This window comes from Lutra lutra, chromosome 13 (assembly GCF_902655055.1).
Source record: "Lutra lutra chromosome 13, mLutLut1.2, whole genome shotgun sequence".
NCBI classification, from domain to species: Eukaryota; Metazoa; Chordata; class Mammalia; order Carnivora; family Mustelidae; genus Lutra; species Lutra lutra.
This window is the reverse complement of record NC_062290.1, coordinates 27,526,135-27,542,741: the sequence shown is the minus strand read 5'-3', so window position 1 is coordinate 27,542,741 and position 16,607 is coordinate 27,526,135. Positions and strand designations below refer to the sequence as shown.

General features: G+C 48.0%; 1 protein-coding gene across 3 annotated transcripts in view; it reads left to right on the top strand.

Annotated features, from left to right (window-relative positions):
* GOLM1 (golgi membrane protein 1) overlaps positions 1-16,607 on the top strand; it is a 61,386-nt gene that overhangs the window by 32,559 nt on the left and 12,220 nt on the right. For all 3 annotated transcript variants that reach the window (XM_047701174.1, XM_047701172.1, XM_047701173.1), the window contains exons 4-6: positions 2,793-2,847; positions 5,456-5,558; positions 13,011-13,140. In XM_047701174.1, the coding sequence (XP_047557130.1) occupies positions 2,793-2,847; positions 5,456-5,558; positions 13,011-13,140 (288 nt within the window). The remainder of the gene's footprint in view (positions 1-2,792; positions 2,848-5,455; positions 5,559-13,010; positions 13,141-16,607) is intronic.

Here is a 16,607-nt window from a genome sequence, read left to right as displayed (position 1 = left end):
ATTTCAATGAGCGAAACAGAGCCATGGAGGGGATCTTTTCTCCTTTATCACGTGATCTGTGTCACCCTTGCAGCAAGCTTTCCAAAAGTTAGGATTTTAAAAAGTTAGTCATTTACATTTTATGGAGCTTTTAGAGAGGTAGAATTTATTGTTGAACTACTGCTTTGAAAAATGTTGAGCTGCTTTTTCTAGGAATCGAATGCAGAAATAGTTTGATCAAATGCACTTGTTTCTCAGACAGTTATAACACATTTGCACGTGGGTGATGGATCCTGAGGTCCTCTGAGTTCAGTTTCCAGTTACGTTCTGGTGTCGTTAGTGCTGCTGAGTGTCCCCGGGGACGCTCCACACACATCGGGAAGTGCAGCGTCTCCCAGAGTCACTCTCACCAAAATGTGAGAAATAGGAGGTTGTTTAGAGGAGAATATATATTTCATTTAAAAATAATATTGTTTAGTGCAGATTTTTTTTTACTGAATCTCCAAAAAGCTAGAAACATTTCCATTGTTCCCTGAAAATGATTTAACAAGATTTTAAATAAATATAAAACTGCATATAAAACATGTTGATGGCATTTTATCCTCCTTTTCTCATTTACTTCGGTGCAGACTGTATTTTTCCATGCATAAGTAAGTAGGTGCGGGAAGATAACGAAAATATCTTTTCTTTGGAAGATAAGAGTTGCATGGGAGACAGGCATTTCCTCAGATGCTTCCTCGACCCTCAGGTACAGACTCCAGTGTGGGGTTTTTGGAGTTGGGCCAAGGGGAGTGAGTGGAGAAGGAACAAATGAGAGTGTCCTGGGGGCACCTGGGTAGCTCAGTCGGCTAATCATCCAGCTCCTGGTTATGACTTGGGTCATGAGATCGAGCCCTGTGTTGGGCTCCATCCTGGACGTGGAACCTGCTTGAGTTTCTCTCTCCGTCTGCTCCTCCCCCTCACACCACTGCCCCTGCTTATGTGTGCTCTAAAGAAAAAAAAAAAGTATGTGCGCGCGCGCATGCGCGCGCGCACATACACACACAAAACACACACGTATTTATATAGATTTATGTGGAATATATATATTTATATGAACATACACTCGAGTGGAATCAGAGCGTATCCGTCCTCCCGTGACTGGCTTACTTGGCTCTGCAGAGTGTGCTCGAGGTTCATGCACGGAACAGCACATGGCAGACATTTTCCTGAAAGGCTGCATGACACCCGCTGACTGTAGCTGCTGCGTTTCCTTCCTCCGGTCACCGGCTGGGAGGATGGTTGCTCCTCACTCGGGGCTGTCCTGAGTAGTGCTACCGCAAACATTCCAGCGCACACATCTCTTCAAGATTCTGCTCTGAGTTCTTGGCGGCTCAGTGGGAGCCACTGGATCGTGTGTGTGTGCTGAACTTGGGCGCACCTCCCGAGTGAAGCACGCCTCCCTGCGCAGGGCTGTCGGACTCCCTGCTGCGTGCATCCCTGTCCCCAGGGCTCTCCTCTCTCCCCTGCCCGCTAGGGTATCTGCAGAAGCACCTCTTGATAATCTCTCCCAGCGATGTGATACCATCACTGTGACTTCCTTCCTGGTGTGCCAGGAAATGTTCCGAGTCCTCTGATCTCCCCAAATAAACATGATTTGTTTGGCCATGTTGCGTTGCCCGGTGCACCCCTGTACTCCAGAAAGCTTGTCCGGGCCAAGGGAAGGGTCAGGGCTGGACAGAGGTCCAGGAGGAAGCCGGAGGCGCAGATGTGGGAGGTGGCACTGTCCATTGTCCACCGTTGGGCAGGAACCAGGCGGAAACGTGTCCCCAAGCTGTGGGCCGCGTGGCCTGGGTGTGTGTTTCGCAGGCTTTGTTGCTCATGACCTTTCACTGTGTGTACAAAGCCGCACCCGTGTGTGTGCTCTCATACTGAAGATTCCGGTCACCTCTCTTTCAGGCTTTTGTCGGCTTTGGCACAGGGTGCAGCCTGCTGGCCTGGTGTCCTAATTTGGCACGTGACGAGCACCAGCTTGCTTTCTGGATCGGGCCTGCCGGTGCTTGGGTTTAGGCTTTGCCTGTTGGCTCTGAAGAAAGTCTCTTAAGCAGTCTGTGCCTCAGTTTCCTGTCCTCTAAGATGGGATAATATGCTGCTCGCCTCAGAACCTGGGGAGAGGAGTGACGAGCGGACCGCAGAGCTCAGAAGGGCACCTGGTGACCGTGGCCACAGGTTCACAGGCTGCTCGTGATGCACACGCCACACGCCCTTTTCTCACCTTCCCCTCAGTTTTCTCAGTTCCCTGAATCCTGTGTTGTCCTTCCTCTGTTTTCGGCCTCCCCAGCCTGCTGTCACTTCATGCGAGCCCCCGTGTCCCCGCCCTCTGCCCCCCCCCCCCCCCCCCCCCCCCCCCCCCCCCCGCTACGGAAGCTCTTCCTCTTCTCTGTTCCCTCCCCAGGGTGTAGTCACACCTGTGGCTCAGGACGGGATTGCACTCCCAACACCCCCCCCCCCCCCAAGAGGTCCCAAGTTGCTGCTGCAGCTTCCATGGAGGAAACGCATCTCAGGGCCAAACAGCCAGAGGCTCTGTTTAGCCCTTGCTCGGGTTGTAGGTTCTTGTTGGACAGTAGACCTCTCACCACGGGAGCTCCTTTTCCAGGGCCGTGTGGGTGCAGCAGCATCCCATCGGGAGCTCAGCAGGAGAGCTGTGCCCGTCCCTCCCAACAGCTGGTGGGGGATGAGCATCGCTGCTCCCTTTTCCCAATGAGAACATCCTATCCAGGCTCTTCTAAGCTGTTAGGTTGGGGCGCGTTTCATTCTGTGTTTCTCTTTTGCAGGCGGTTTTAGTGCATAATATCACCACAGGTGAGAAGCTCATCAGAACCCTGCAAGGTGAGTTCCAGTCCCCTTCTTTAGGAAAAGCCCGCCTTTCCTCTCATCCTTTTCTAGTGGCTTTTATTCTAATCTAATGATGGGTAGGATCACGAGTAATTGACTAATCTTTACTGGATTCTTTTTGCCAAACAGTTCCTTAAACAGTTTTTTCCTTTTAAAAATGTTAATGAACACATTGTAAGGTATTAGGTACAGAATTCAGATGCTCACTTTTTGGTAGGTTAGGAAGTATACCAGAACAGATCATATATATATGAATGATAGGTGATCTGTATGTGTATCTATATATATAGATAAATACATCTGTACACACAACACACACACACACACACACATAAATATAGTATGTGTGGTGTATATAGGATTTTAGGATTTCTTTTAAATGGGTAACCCTGAATTCAGATTTCTTTTATGAAAACTGTAACAATTATCCAGCCCAATTTAATTCCATTTCTTTGCTGCCCTGATCAGTTTGGCAGCCGGGTCTGGTTTCCGTTGGGCCCTAGGAAGCAGCGGTGGCAAGGGCAGTCCTGGGGTGAGCCCCTCTCTGGTTGGCTCCCCCATTGGCTGTGACTGGGGGGCTCGGCAGGCCCTGGGTGGTCCTGGGGCCTGGTGAAAGGAGAGCTGGGTCCCATGGGGCCGACCTTTACCGTGGGTAGGAAGCTCCTATGCCCACCCCTGCCCTGAGCCTCACTTCAGCCTCTGGGCCGGTAGGTCTGTCTAGAGCTGCACTGTCCAGAGTGGTGGCCATGAGCCCTGTGGCCAGTGAACCCTGAAGTGCGGCTAGTGGGATAGAATTGGATTTTAAATTTTTGTGTGATTTTCAGTGTTTTAAGTTAAAGACTGAAACTCTGAGTCGACTCTGTTATTGGGAGAACTAAGTATTTACAGCTTAATATGTTAGTCTGCTTTTTAACTGTGCATGTGATAAAACCTAAATTCAGATGAAGCATTCCCAGTGCAGATTTAATGTCTGGATTGAGATGTGCTCTAACTGGTACACACCAGATTTCAGAAATGTAGTATGAAAGAGAGAACATAAAATATCTCATTCATAGTTTTTTTGTATTCACTACGTGTTGGCAAGGTAATGTTGCATAGCTGTCGAGTTCAGTCAAATGTGTTATTAAAAGTGATAATGCACAGGTGCCCTTCTGAGCTCTGCAGTCCGGTCGCTCACTCCTCTCCCCAGGTTCTGAGGTGAGCAGCATATTATCCCATTTTAGAGGGCAGGAAACTGAGGCACAGACCGCTTAAGACTGGTTTGGTTCTTTAAAATGTGGTTGCTAGAAAGATTACCTACGTGGCTTGCCTTGTAGTTTTGTTGGACCGTGCTGGTCTAGGGTTCTTGTCCCACAGTGGGTTCTAAGAATACGAGTAGGGGACATTCAGGGTTTTACAAAGTTACGTGGGTCTCTGGACTGCCGGGGGCTTTGCAGAGCTCCCCTTTCTTGTCTGGCCTTTTGAGAATGATCCACGTCGTGGATGTCAGTAGGTTATTCCTTCTGTTGCTGAACAGTAGTCCCTCGCCCCATACTTGATTTGATTATGGGAATTATTTTTTAAATGTGCAGTTTATTGAGGTGTAATTTACACCCAGTAAAGTGTACCCTTTGTAGGGCAGAGCTCTGTGTTTGGACAAATGCCCCATCCCCTAGATCAACGCAGCCATGACCAGACCCTGTCCTGCAGGAAGTGCCCCCCAACCCTTTGAGGTCAGTCCCCTGCCTCAGCCTCCAGCTCCTCTGAGCGATTTTACAACCCTCCAGTTTTAAGTCTTGGGGCATCTCCTAGAACTGCTCATGAGATGGAGGCTTGTTACTGTGTCTTTGGCATTTCACTGAATCCTTCACTTTCGTTTCATTTCCCCCCCGGAAGCCCTGTAGGTTTGGAGTCATGGGGACAGACCCCGGGGAAGCGGGTATGTGTCTAGGGCTGTGTCCCAGGCCCTGGTTGCAGCCTTCTGGCCACTCTGCTGTCCCTCTGTGGGAGCTCTTCTTTCTCCCCCCGCCCTTGGTCAGCGGCTGCTGTTTTCTGCAAGACTTAGGAGCCAAGAGGTCAGGGCAGCAGGGCTGATGAGTCTCCTCAAGGAAAGCATGCTGCTTCCCAGCTGGGGGGTGGGGATTAAATGAGCACAGGCCTGGGGAATGGCTGGTGGCGGTGAGTGACAGGAGGTAAGCAGGGGGTCAGCAGGCTGGCAGCCTGGGCCCAAGGACGGGGTTCTGCCCTGAGCGGCTGCTTACCTGAGCAGATGTTGAAATCCACGTTTCACAGGCTGAAGGGAAATCTTCTGGGGACCAGGGGACACCGTGGCATGGGTCACCTTGTGGGACAGCTCAGGGTTTAGGATGTCTAAGAAACAGCTGAACAGAACCTCCTAATGCATTTTGAAGGTCAGAGGTCAAAAGCGATTAGAGAGACTGTAAGATTCTGGTTGGGTTGTGGATTTCCAAGGCTCCTCCACAGTTCTGGAACGTTCTCTTCCCTCTCTCCTCCCCTCTGTACTCTCCTGCGTGCCCTTGCCCACTGTGTTGTGACACATCTGCTGCTGTTGTGACGGCCACGCTGGCGACCTACTGGCTCCTGGGTGGTCCTCTGGCCTCAGACCAGTTAAAGGCCCTGCAGAAGAACTACGGCCGGCTGCAGCAGGACGTGCTCCAGTTCCAGAGGAACCAGACCAACCTGGAGCGGAAGTTCTCCTATGACCTGTAAGTGCAGGCCCCAGGGGGTGGGGGTGCTTTGTGTTCTGAGCAGTGGGCGTGAGCGGGTGGGTGTGCACTGCATGTCCGGGTTCTGCAGGAGGCCCTGCGCACTTCCTCATGTAAGTGTGAGCCAAGCTTCAGAAAGCTCTGGAAGAGGACCAGCTGGTGGCTCATGATTCAGAATACACGGGAGGGCAGCGTCCCGGAGCAGGAAATGGCCTGTCAACATACTTGTAAAGTTCCGTGAAGTTTTACAGGGCAGGTGTGCTGGTTGAGTCAGTAACAGAAAGCCTTTAAAAATGACTTCGGGAAGTGCTCAGATGCGCCCTTAGTCCACTCCTAGACTGAAAGGCGTCTTTGGCATCAGATCCGGGGTTTATCTCTGGGTGTCGGCTTGTGGACATTCTGTTTCTGTGAGACTTCTAGCGTCTCTTCACATTTCTGCAGTGAGAAGGGAGCGCTTTTATTTTTCAGCTTTATTGAAGTATGATGGACAGATAATCATTGTCTATATTTAAGGTATAAAGCATGGAATTTTGATATCCTCGACATTGTGTAGTGTCCCGGATCAAGCTCATTAAACATGATTGTTGTGGGTGTGTGGTGAGAACACTTAGGATCTGTGCCGTCAGTGCATTCCAGGTGTACGTGACTCATAACCACACTCCCCACGCTGCCGTTCCATCCCAGCTTACAGTCAGGCCCGTCTGTTTTAAGCGGATGAGAACTTCAATTGCGTACAAAAGCCCTACACATTTACCTCTGGGAGGATTTTTATGACCAAAACAAAACAATAAACTTCCAAAAGGTTAGCTAAACCCTATAGTAAGATAGTAAAAACCAGTTGTAGGGAATAGAGAGTAAGTCCTAGTCTGTGTATTATTTTCCCCGATAAGAGCAGCATAACTCAGGCACAGGGGGTCTGGGATTCGGAGGCAAACAGCCACCTATGAGCCCCGTCCTCTTTCCCGTTGGCTGACTTCTTCCTGGTTTGTGTCCAAGGTATGTGGATTTTTCACATAATTGCAGTCACTGGTAACAGTTTTAAATCATTGTTTTCCACTTGCTTGTGTTATTTATAAATAGAAGTCTGTACTGCTCCAAAATGTAGCATCACTAAAAATGACTGGTTAATATTGTGGAGGCGCAGAATTTACCTCATGATGTCCGTGTTTGGGTATTTCGGTTACTTCTAAGTTTTTGATTATTCTGACTAGCCTGATAGCAAGATAAAGATACCTTTTAAAGATAATTATTTTGAATTATTTCCTTCTAAAAAGGACTCACCTGTAGGTTCAGTGTCATAAATTGCCAAGTTGCCTTCTGAATAAGTTTCCTCACCCCACTGCCCTCACCGGGATTCTCAGGTCCTTCCAAAAGATTGTCCACTCACTGTGGTAGCATCCTGATCACTTTAAAACAAAATACTACTAAAACCAGGAAGCCCCGCATATATAAACATGCAGAGGACATGCACTAACGTCAGTAGAAGGGAAATGTAATTAGAAAATATGCGTATGGAACCTTCTTCAGCCAGGCCAGTGGTTCTCAATTTTGGTCGGCGATTTTGCTCCCAGGAGACCTTTGGCAATGTCCAGAGACCTGCGGTCAGCATTCTGCAGTGCACAGGGCAGACCTCATATTGGAGTTTTCCCTGGCCTCAAACACGGTGGTGTTCAGTTGAGGACCCCTGAGCTGGGCCAGTCATCGACAATCGCTAGCACTCAGACAGAAATGAAGACAGCCCAGTCTCTGTATTATTCATCCTTAGAAGATACCTTCAAACGTACTTCCCTTCCATTCTTTGAAATAGGATAAGCCGTTAATGCCCTCACTTGATGTATGTTGACTCAGAAGGAGCTGACCTCACTGGAAATCAGTAGTCGGCCAGGCCCAGCAATGGGGAGGGCGGTTCTGCGCCCCATGTTGGAGCAGACAGGGAGAGTGGCCAGGCCTGCTGGACTCCCCCTTTTTCTCTTAGGAGGTTGATGGCTAGTTTGAAACCCGTTTTGGCTGAAGTTGGTATTGAGGTTGTCACGCCCAAAATGTTATCCCAGATATGGTGCGTTTCCTGGGGATGATGTTCATGGAGTGTTGAAGCTGTCTTTGGGCTAGAGACCCTCTTGGACCTGATGAAAGGTGCAGATCCCTTGTTAGCAATATCTGCGAAGTCGTGCCTTCCGTTGGTGGGACAGCGGAAGGTCACCCTCACAGCCGCTCTGGGAACACCCTGTCGGGCCCGAACCCTTTCTACTGGCAGTGCTGGGACTGGAAGAGTGGACAGCGAGGCCGGCTTCCTGATGCACACGTTAGTGTTCATTCTTCTGAATCGGCATCCCCGCTCCTCACTCCCACCCCTGTGGCAGACGTCACTAAGCGGTCACGTTCTTGTCGGTCTTGGTCACACATGGCCTTGCAGGCTTCCTCCCTGGAGCACGTAGGGTTGTCTTCTCACGTGAACTGCTTGTCCTCTCATTTCCACGCCATGAGGAAATAGTTTGCCAAAGCTGTTACTGGTCTAGACCCAGCACTGCCCTGAGATTGTGTCCTGGACGATCAGGCCACCCGCCTGCATAGATTCCGGTGTGGCGTACGACCCGCGCATCGATCGCACCAGCCATGATCACCCTGGTGGCAGGTCCTGCGTGTCCGCGTGTTCGCTCTAGTTGGTGGCTGAACGGTTGGCACGTACATGGAAGCAGAGGCTCACCTGAGGCCTTCGGGATGTCACACTGTCACCGTCCCCATGGCCTGCATCCCGGTGTTTGAGCTTCATTCTGAGGCTGTTTCCTTACCGCTGTGGAGCTGGAATGGGGGAAGCTGGCCTCCACTCGCAGGGCTGGGAGAGCGAGGCTCTTTGTCCTTGGTTTTGGCAGGGCTGAGAGCAGGTGAAAACAGTACGTATTTCCCATTTGTAGTTTTCTGAATGTTCGGGAATGGCTGTGCCCCTGTTCATTGGCTGGTCCCGAGCGTCTGGGATGCCGTCTGCTAACAGTGAACTGGCATGTTTAGTACGTTCAGGATTTAGGCGGTCTCTCTTCTTGTTTTATGCGTTCAAACTACTGCGTACTAGTCTATCACCTGCGAGTTGCCTGTTTGTGACCGTTTTATCTAAAATTTTCAGCGAGTCTTCTCTTGATCTGTAAGCTGTCCAAAGTCCGGAAGTCTGTCTTCCGCTCTGTCTGCAACCCCTGATGCCCTTCTCTCCATGTGGTTCTTGGGGACCCATAGACTCCTTTGCACCGTAGGTCACATTACAAGAGCTATGGGCTGAGTGTGCGTACAGCTGGCTCTGAAGGGCTCGTGACCCACAAGAGGCAGCTGGGCCCTAGAGAGAGCATGGCACAGAGCCAGGAAACCCCGGGTCTGGCTTCTGCTTTCAGCCTTATCTCTCTCTCTCTGACCCCGGTCAGCGGCCCACATTCAGGTCACCTCCCAACTTCCTTATTTGTACAAGTGTGTAATTCTCTCAATTACTCTACAACCCTGACACACAGGATGCTCTTAACTCTAGGCTGAAAGCTCTGGTGATGCCTCAGCATATCTTAGCTAAAAGGGGGCTCAGCCTGCGCTAGGTGATGGGCTCCAGTAACAATTTTCTGATACTGCCTGGGCATCTTCCAGTTCCTTTTTATTTTTATTTTTTAAAAATGAAGCTTAAATTTTGGAGCAGTTTCAGGTTTGCAGAAGGATTACAAGAGCTGCTGTGTAGAAGGATTATGAGAGCTGCTGCGTACCGCAGACCCGGTTTCCGTGCTGTTAACGCTTTCCACTGATGGGGCTTGTTTGGCTCAGTTAATGGACCAGTATGGATCCATCGTTAACTAAAGTTTATACTTTGTCTGTGTTTCCTCGGTTTTCCCCTGATGTCCTTTATCTCTTCCCGGACCCCACAGTCCGTCTGTTCATGTTTCCTTAGAGTCCTCTTGGCTGTGACCGTTTCTCAGACTTATTTTTTTATGATCTTGTTAGTTTTAAGGAGTGCTGGTCGGGTGTCTTATAGTATGTTTTCTTACAGTTTGTTGCAGTTGGGATTTATCTGGTGTTTTTTTCATGGTTAAACTGGGCAACACATTTCTAGGAGGAAGGCCACAGAGGTCAAGTACCACTTTCATTACTTTGTATCAAGGGTACATACTATCCATATGGCTTGTCCCTTGTTGATGATAATCTTGATTACCTTACTGAGGTAGGGTTTGTCTGCTTTCTTCACCATAAAGTTACTCTGTTATCTCTCCTTCTGTACTGGGAGGGACCCAGTTGGATGCCCCCTCAATCAACCATTTCTCTCTCTCTCTAAATTGGAGAGTGGCATTAAGAAGCCAAGTTCTGGGGCACCTGGGTGGCTCAGTTGGTTGGGCGACTACCTTTGGCTCAAGTCATGATCCTGGAGTCCCAGGATCAAGTCCTGCATCAGGGCCCTTGTTCCTTCTGACCCTCCCTGAGCTCATGCTCTCTTTCTCTTTCAAATAAATAAATAAAACTTAAAAAAAAAAAAGCAAGCCAAGATCTGGGTACTAGGTGTGTTTACTGCTGCTGGGGTGTGGTTGTTTCTAGGCCCCATCAGCTGCAGGGTAAAGAGGTCTGCGTGTGTACTAACCTGTGTTGTATACAGACATTGATGACTATTTCTATAGTTTCCCAGCTGCATTCATACTAAATCAAGCATAAGTTCTGTCTTGTAAGATTGGTGTTTCCCGTCCTAATCTAAATTAACAGAACAGTCTATTTTGGGTATCTTCTCAACTTGGGACAGCGTGCAATTATTAACAGGCAAAGACTGGCCATGGCCTATCTAGATCCATGATTTTCTCCCACAATATAATTCCTGCATTTCCAAACCCTTCTCGCAGTGAAGTATGGCCTGGTGACCAAGTTCTGGCCAGCGCGGGAAAGAAGTGGAAGCACAGGACCGTAGGAAGTCTTCTGAAAGTGAGGATGGTCCACCACACCCCATCTCATTTACCTTTCCCCTCATTCCTTCCTGTTGCTTGGGACTCACACAAGATGGCTGGGCCGCTGTAGCCATCTTGGATCATGAGGCCGGAAACCCGTGCTTGGATCATGAAACAGAGAAGGCTCTATCCCTGATGACTCAGAACGGCCATCCTGGTGCTGGGCTACCTACATGAGACTTCAGTTTGCGGAAGGAGCAGATTGCTATCATTTGCCCTTTCTGTTTCACCCAGCCAAAACCTGATAAGCTAACTTACCCACTTTTTGAAAGTGCCTTTGGATACTGTTCTTACACAGTCATTTTCGTGAATCCTTCTCTATTACCCAAAAAAAGACTTCTTAGGGAAGGTCACTTAGAATGGAATCCTACCTAGTGGGGAGTAGAGAAAGGTAGCTAGGACTTGTTCTAGAAAAGAAAGAGGACGTGAGGAGCTCAGAGTGGTCTGGGCGAGGCAGAGGTATCCTGTGGTCCTGGAGGTGAGCTAAGAGGAGTAATATTTTGGGCATGGTTGTACAGGTGACTAGTTATGTGGGCCCCACTGGGAAAGTCTCCTCCTTCCTGGAACTGAGAACGGGGATGTTAGATCTCTGTCATAGTTGTGCAGATCCCCCAGTGGGTTTGTTTTCTTTTTCTTTTTCTCCCCAGTCTGTTTTCTGTTACTATGATTGGGTCATGTCTGTTGTTCTGTCTTGCAGTTCACGGATTTTTGCCTCCATTCTGCTACTTGCACTCAGTCCTTAAGTTCTTTAATTTTGGTTATTGCATTTTTCAGTTTGAAAATTTCCATGTGGTTCTTCCTTACATCTTCTGTTTCTTTGCTGAGATATTTAGTCTTTCATTTGTTTCAAGCATCTTCAAATTGCTCACTGAAACATTTCTCTGGTGGCTGTTTGGAAATGTTTGTCAGATCATTCTAACTTCTCTGTCATGTCGGCGTTGGAATCTATTGATGGTCTCTCTTCACTCATTTGAGATCTTCCTGGTGCTTGAGGTGATGGTGGTTTTCATTTGAAACCTCTGGTTGTTGGGAGAGCCCTGACCCATCGCCGACTTCCTTGGCTGCCACCCCGAGGGGAGAGGACACATCCCCATCAGTGGGGGCTGAAACACAGGCTTCTTCCCACGTGCTCTCCAGTGTCACCCGTAGACCCGAAGGTTCCGTAGACCCGAAGCCTCTGGCCAGTCTGCCTTCTCTCCTACCATTCAGTCCTCTTCTTTTTGTTTTAAATACAGTGCCCAGGGTTTGCAGTTGTACTTAGTGGGAGAAATAGGGAAAAATCCATCTATCCCATCTTCCTGGAAGTGGAAGTCCAGCTGGATTTTGACACTGTCTAGTGTTAGCACAAACCCCACAGGCTTTATAGTCCCACAAGACCCTCCCCTCTTCATATGACATCCACAAGTTCCGCGTGTCCCCAAGGCACCTGTACTTTGTCTCCTAGCTACAAGTTCAGTGCTTCCCGAACTGCTCAGGGTTGGTACTTCTCTAGGATGACTGACAGAACTCTGCCCAGGGCTGTGCTCACAACGAGAGGCTCATTCGAAGGGCTGTATCTCAGGAACAGCTACATAGTGGAGTCTTAGTTTTAGGGCCATTGTAGGAGAAATAGCTCCTTTCCTGGTGGAGTTGGGGTGCCACCTTTCTAGTACCTGGTGTTCACCGGCTGAGAAGCTTGTCAAGCCTCATCACCCAGAGATTTTTCCTGAGGTTTTACTACATGGGCACGATTGATTAAATCGTCGGCCACATGACTGAACTCCAGCTCTCCTCTCCCTGTTCCCTGGAGGGAGGTGGTGAGGCTGAGAGTTCCAGCCCTATTAGTCATGGGGGTGACCCCCCGGCCGCCGGCCCCCATCGTCAGGCTCCGTGAGCTGGCACATTAGCACAAACTCGGGTGTGGTCCAGGGGGGCTTGTTTGACTGACAAGACCCTCCTGTAAGTCAGGAAATTCCAAGCCCTTTAGGAGCTTTGTGCTAATAGCTGGGGACAAGACCATATAGCTATCTCTGATTATACCACAGTTTGTATTTAAAAAACTTCTTAAAATATTTTATTTATTTGTTTGAGAGGGAGGGGGGGAGAGAGAGAGAGAGAGAGAGAGAGAGTGTGTGTGTGTGTGTGTGTGTGAGCACAGAAGGAGGAGAAGGAGAAGCAGACTCTGCGCTGAGCACGGAGCCTGACATGGGGCTCAATCCCAGGACTCTGGGATCATGAGCTGAGCCACCCAGGTGTCCGTAAGAATTATTTTTTCCTAACTAATGAAGTTCACCTGTTTTAGAACAGTGTGACAAATTTGTAGTTTCAGCCAACTCCAGTTTTCTTGCCATTAAGTACTGAAACCACATGCCTTATGTGCCCTCTCGAGGTGGAGAGCTGGACCCAGGAAGAAGACGAGCCGTGTCTTACTGACGCGGTGGATTGCACGATCATGGCAGGGGAGACTTGCGGTGTAGACCCATCCCTAAATATTTGTCTTTCCCTTTGCTTTCTCTCCCCGGAGGAGCCAGTGCATCAGTCAGATGAAGGAGGTGAAGGAGCAGTGTGAGGAGCGGATAGAAGAAGTCACGAGAAAGGGGAAGGAGGCCGTTGCTTCCAGAGACCCGAGTGAAAAAAAGGACCAAAACCAGCAGGTAATTCTGAGAGTTTTTCTGCCCAGGATTCCAGAAGGCATTCCTAGCCTCTCCTCAGGCATCCTGTTCCCTTGTCTGCAGATGGATTGGCATTTATCTCTGCTCTCCGCTATGGGTTTGGTTCCCTGAGACACGCTGGCTGTTCCCAGGATGTGGACACTCTGAAGGGCATCCGGGCTCTGCCTTGTCCTTGGGCTCAGGGCGTCACTGGGGTTGCTTCAGCAAAAGTCTACAGCCCCCCTGGGGGAGGCTTCAGTACTGTGGTCCCCTCACCAGCGGGGCAGGGGTGGGGCTGCTGAGCGCCCCTGGTGGTAGGGCCTGTGCCACTCGGCCCATGAAGCGGCTGCTCAAGGCCTTTGGGAAAGCTGCGTTTGTTGGCTGTAAATACAGCAGCTTTATTGAGAGAGAATTCATAGACCATACCATTTACCCACATACAGTTGGAATTCGTTGGTTTTTCGTTTATTCACAAAATTGTGCAGCCATCATCACAGTCCATTTTAGAACATTCTTGTTCCCCCAAATAAACCCCATAACCGTTTGCTCTCCCCGCTCACTCCTAGAAAACCATTAATCTGCTTTCTGTCTCCATCGATTTGCGTAGCTGGATGTGTCCTGTCAGGAGAATCATAGCCGTGAGACTGTGTGTGTCTGGATCGTTTCACTTGGTGTGCAGCTTTCCCGGTTCGCCCGCGTGTTCACGTGTGTGACTGCTTCACCCGTTTACGGGTGGACAGTATCATGTGCGTAGGCCACGTTTTGTTGATTCATCTGTCGGTTGATAGGAATTCGGGTTATTCCTGGTTTTAGGCAGATTATGAATAATGCTGCTATGAACATGCGTGTAGACATTTTTGTATGGAGGTAAGTTTTCATTTCCTTTAGGTGTATATCTAGGAGTGGAGTTGCCGGGTCATATGGTAACTCGATGTTCAATGAGAAACTGCCAGACCGTTTTCAAAAACCAATCACACTCTTTTACATTTTGACCCAGTGTGAGGGGTCCTGTTTCTCCACGTCCTGGCCAGCTCTTACCTGTCTTTGTCCTTGTAGCCATGCTCGTGGGTGCGGGGCCCTGGGTCAGTGTGGTTTGGGTTTGCATTTCCACGATAACTAACATTGAGCATCTTTTCTTGTGCTTTATTGGCCATTTGTATCTTTTTGGAGAAATGTCTATACACTTTACCTATTTTTATTTATTTATTTATTTATTTATTTATTTTTAAATATTTTATTTATTTATTTTGAGAGAGAGAGAGAGACAGTGAGAGAGAGCATGAGCAAGGAGAAGGTCAGAGGGAGAAGCAGACTCCCCATGGAGCTGGGAGCCTGATGTGGGACTCGATCCCGGGACTTCAGGATCATGACCTGAGCTGAAGGCAGTCGCTCAACCAACTGAGCCACCCAGGTGCCCCACTTTACCCATTTTTAAATTGAGTTATTTTATAATAGAGTTGGAGTTCTTTATATATTCATATAAAGATATTAGCTATGATTTGCAAGTATTTTTTCCTATTCTGTGAGTTTATATTTTTTACTTTCATATTCCGATGAACACCATGAAGAAAGTTTTTAATTTTGATGAAGTCCAGTTTATTATTTATTCTGTTGTGTGTTCCTTTGGTGTTGTAATTTAAAACGCTTTGCCTAATCCAAGATCTTGAAAATATTAAGAGTTTTATAATTCCTACCTCTTCCTACCTCTTACATGTAGTCCTAAGGCCCATTTTGAGTTAATTTTTTGTATCTGGTGTGAAGTAGGGGTCTTAATTTCATTGTTTTGCTTATGGATATCCAGTTGTCTCTTGGCACTTCTTTTTGGAAAAAAAAAAACAGTTATTTTTTCCATGAAACTGTCATGACACCCTTGTCAAAAATCAGTTTACTGTAGCTATGAGGGTTTATTGTGGATTCTCAGTTCTATTCCATTGGTCTGTTTGTCCCTTATTTTAGTACCGTATGTACAGCCTTGATTACTATAGCTTTGTAGTAAGCTTTGAATTCAGGGAGTATGACTCCTCCAGTGTTGTTTTAAAGATTTTATGAACAAAAACGGGGGAGCAGTGGAGGGAGAGGGAAGTGCAGGCTCTCCACTGAGCTGAGAGCTGGGCTCGTTCCCAAGACCCTGGGATCGTGATCTGATTCGAAGGCAGACACTTAACTGACTGAGCCACCCAGGTTCCTCCTTTTTTAATTTTAATTTTTTAAAAATATTTATTTCTCTAAGGGAAGGGACAGTGGGAGGAGTAGAGAGAGAGAATCTCCATCAGGCTCCCCCACTGAGCATGGAGCCTGACTCAGGGCTGGTAATGACCTGAGCCAAAACCAAGAGTCAGATGCTTAACTGGCTGTGCCACCCATGTACCCCTCCAACATTGTATTTAATTTAATTTAGTTTATTTATTGATTTATTTAATTTGAGCGAGAGAGAGCACAAGTGGAGTAGGAGCAGAGGGAGAGGAGATGCAGGCTCTGCACTGAGCAGGGAGCCTGAAGTGGGGTTCGATCCAGGGACTCCAGGATCACTGCCTGAGCAGAAGGCAGGTGCTACGCTGACTGAGCCTCCCAGGTACCCCCAATGTTGTTCTTTTTAAGGACTATTTTGGTTATTCTGTGCCAGCTGAATTTCCATATGAGTTTTAGGATCTGCTTGTCAGTTTCTTCAACAAAGCCAGGTGAGATTTTGACTGAAATTATATTGAGTCTGTTGATCAGTTTGGAGTATTGCCATCTTAGCAACATTAAGTTTACTGTTCTGTGAATGTGGGGCGTCCTGCCACTTGTTTACATCCTTTAAAAATCTCTCAAACAATGTGTTGTAGTTTACAGAGGTCTTATACTTCTTTGTTCAATTTATTTTTTATGCTGTTACAAATGGAATTGTCTTATTTTCATATTCATTGCTAGTTCTATAGAAATAGATTCATTTGTTTATTTTGATCTGGTATATTGCAACCTTGCTGAACTTTAATAGTATTTTTTGGTATCTGATTTCTTTGAATTTTCTGTATACAGTGTGATGTCCTCAAAGCAGAGACAGTTTTACATTTTTCCTTCCCACTCTGGATGCCTTTGTTTCCTATTACCTAATTGCACTGGCTAGAACCTCCCTTCAGTGTTTAACAGAAATGGAAAAACAGATAATCCTTGTTCTTGATCATGGAGGGAAAACATTCTTTTTTCACCATGAAGCTTGATGTTAGCTGTGTGTTTTCATGAATAGACTTTATCAAGTCGAGGATGTCCCCTTCTGTTTCTTGTTTTAAAGATTTATTTTAGAGAGCACATGCGAGAGGTGGGAGGGACACAGGGAGAGGGAGAGAGAGGAGAATCCCTAGCAGACGCCCCCCTGAGCTCAGAGCCTGAGGCGGAATTGCCACCTCCTGACCCTGCGATCGTGACTGGAGCCCAGAGCCCAAACCAAAAGTTGGACACTTAATCGACTGAACCACCCAGGCACCCCTTTC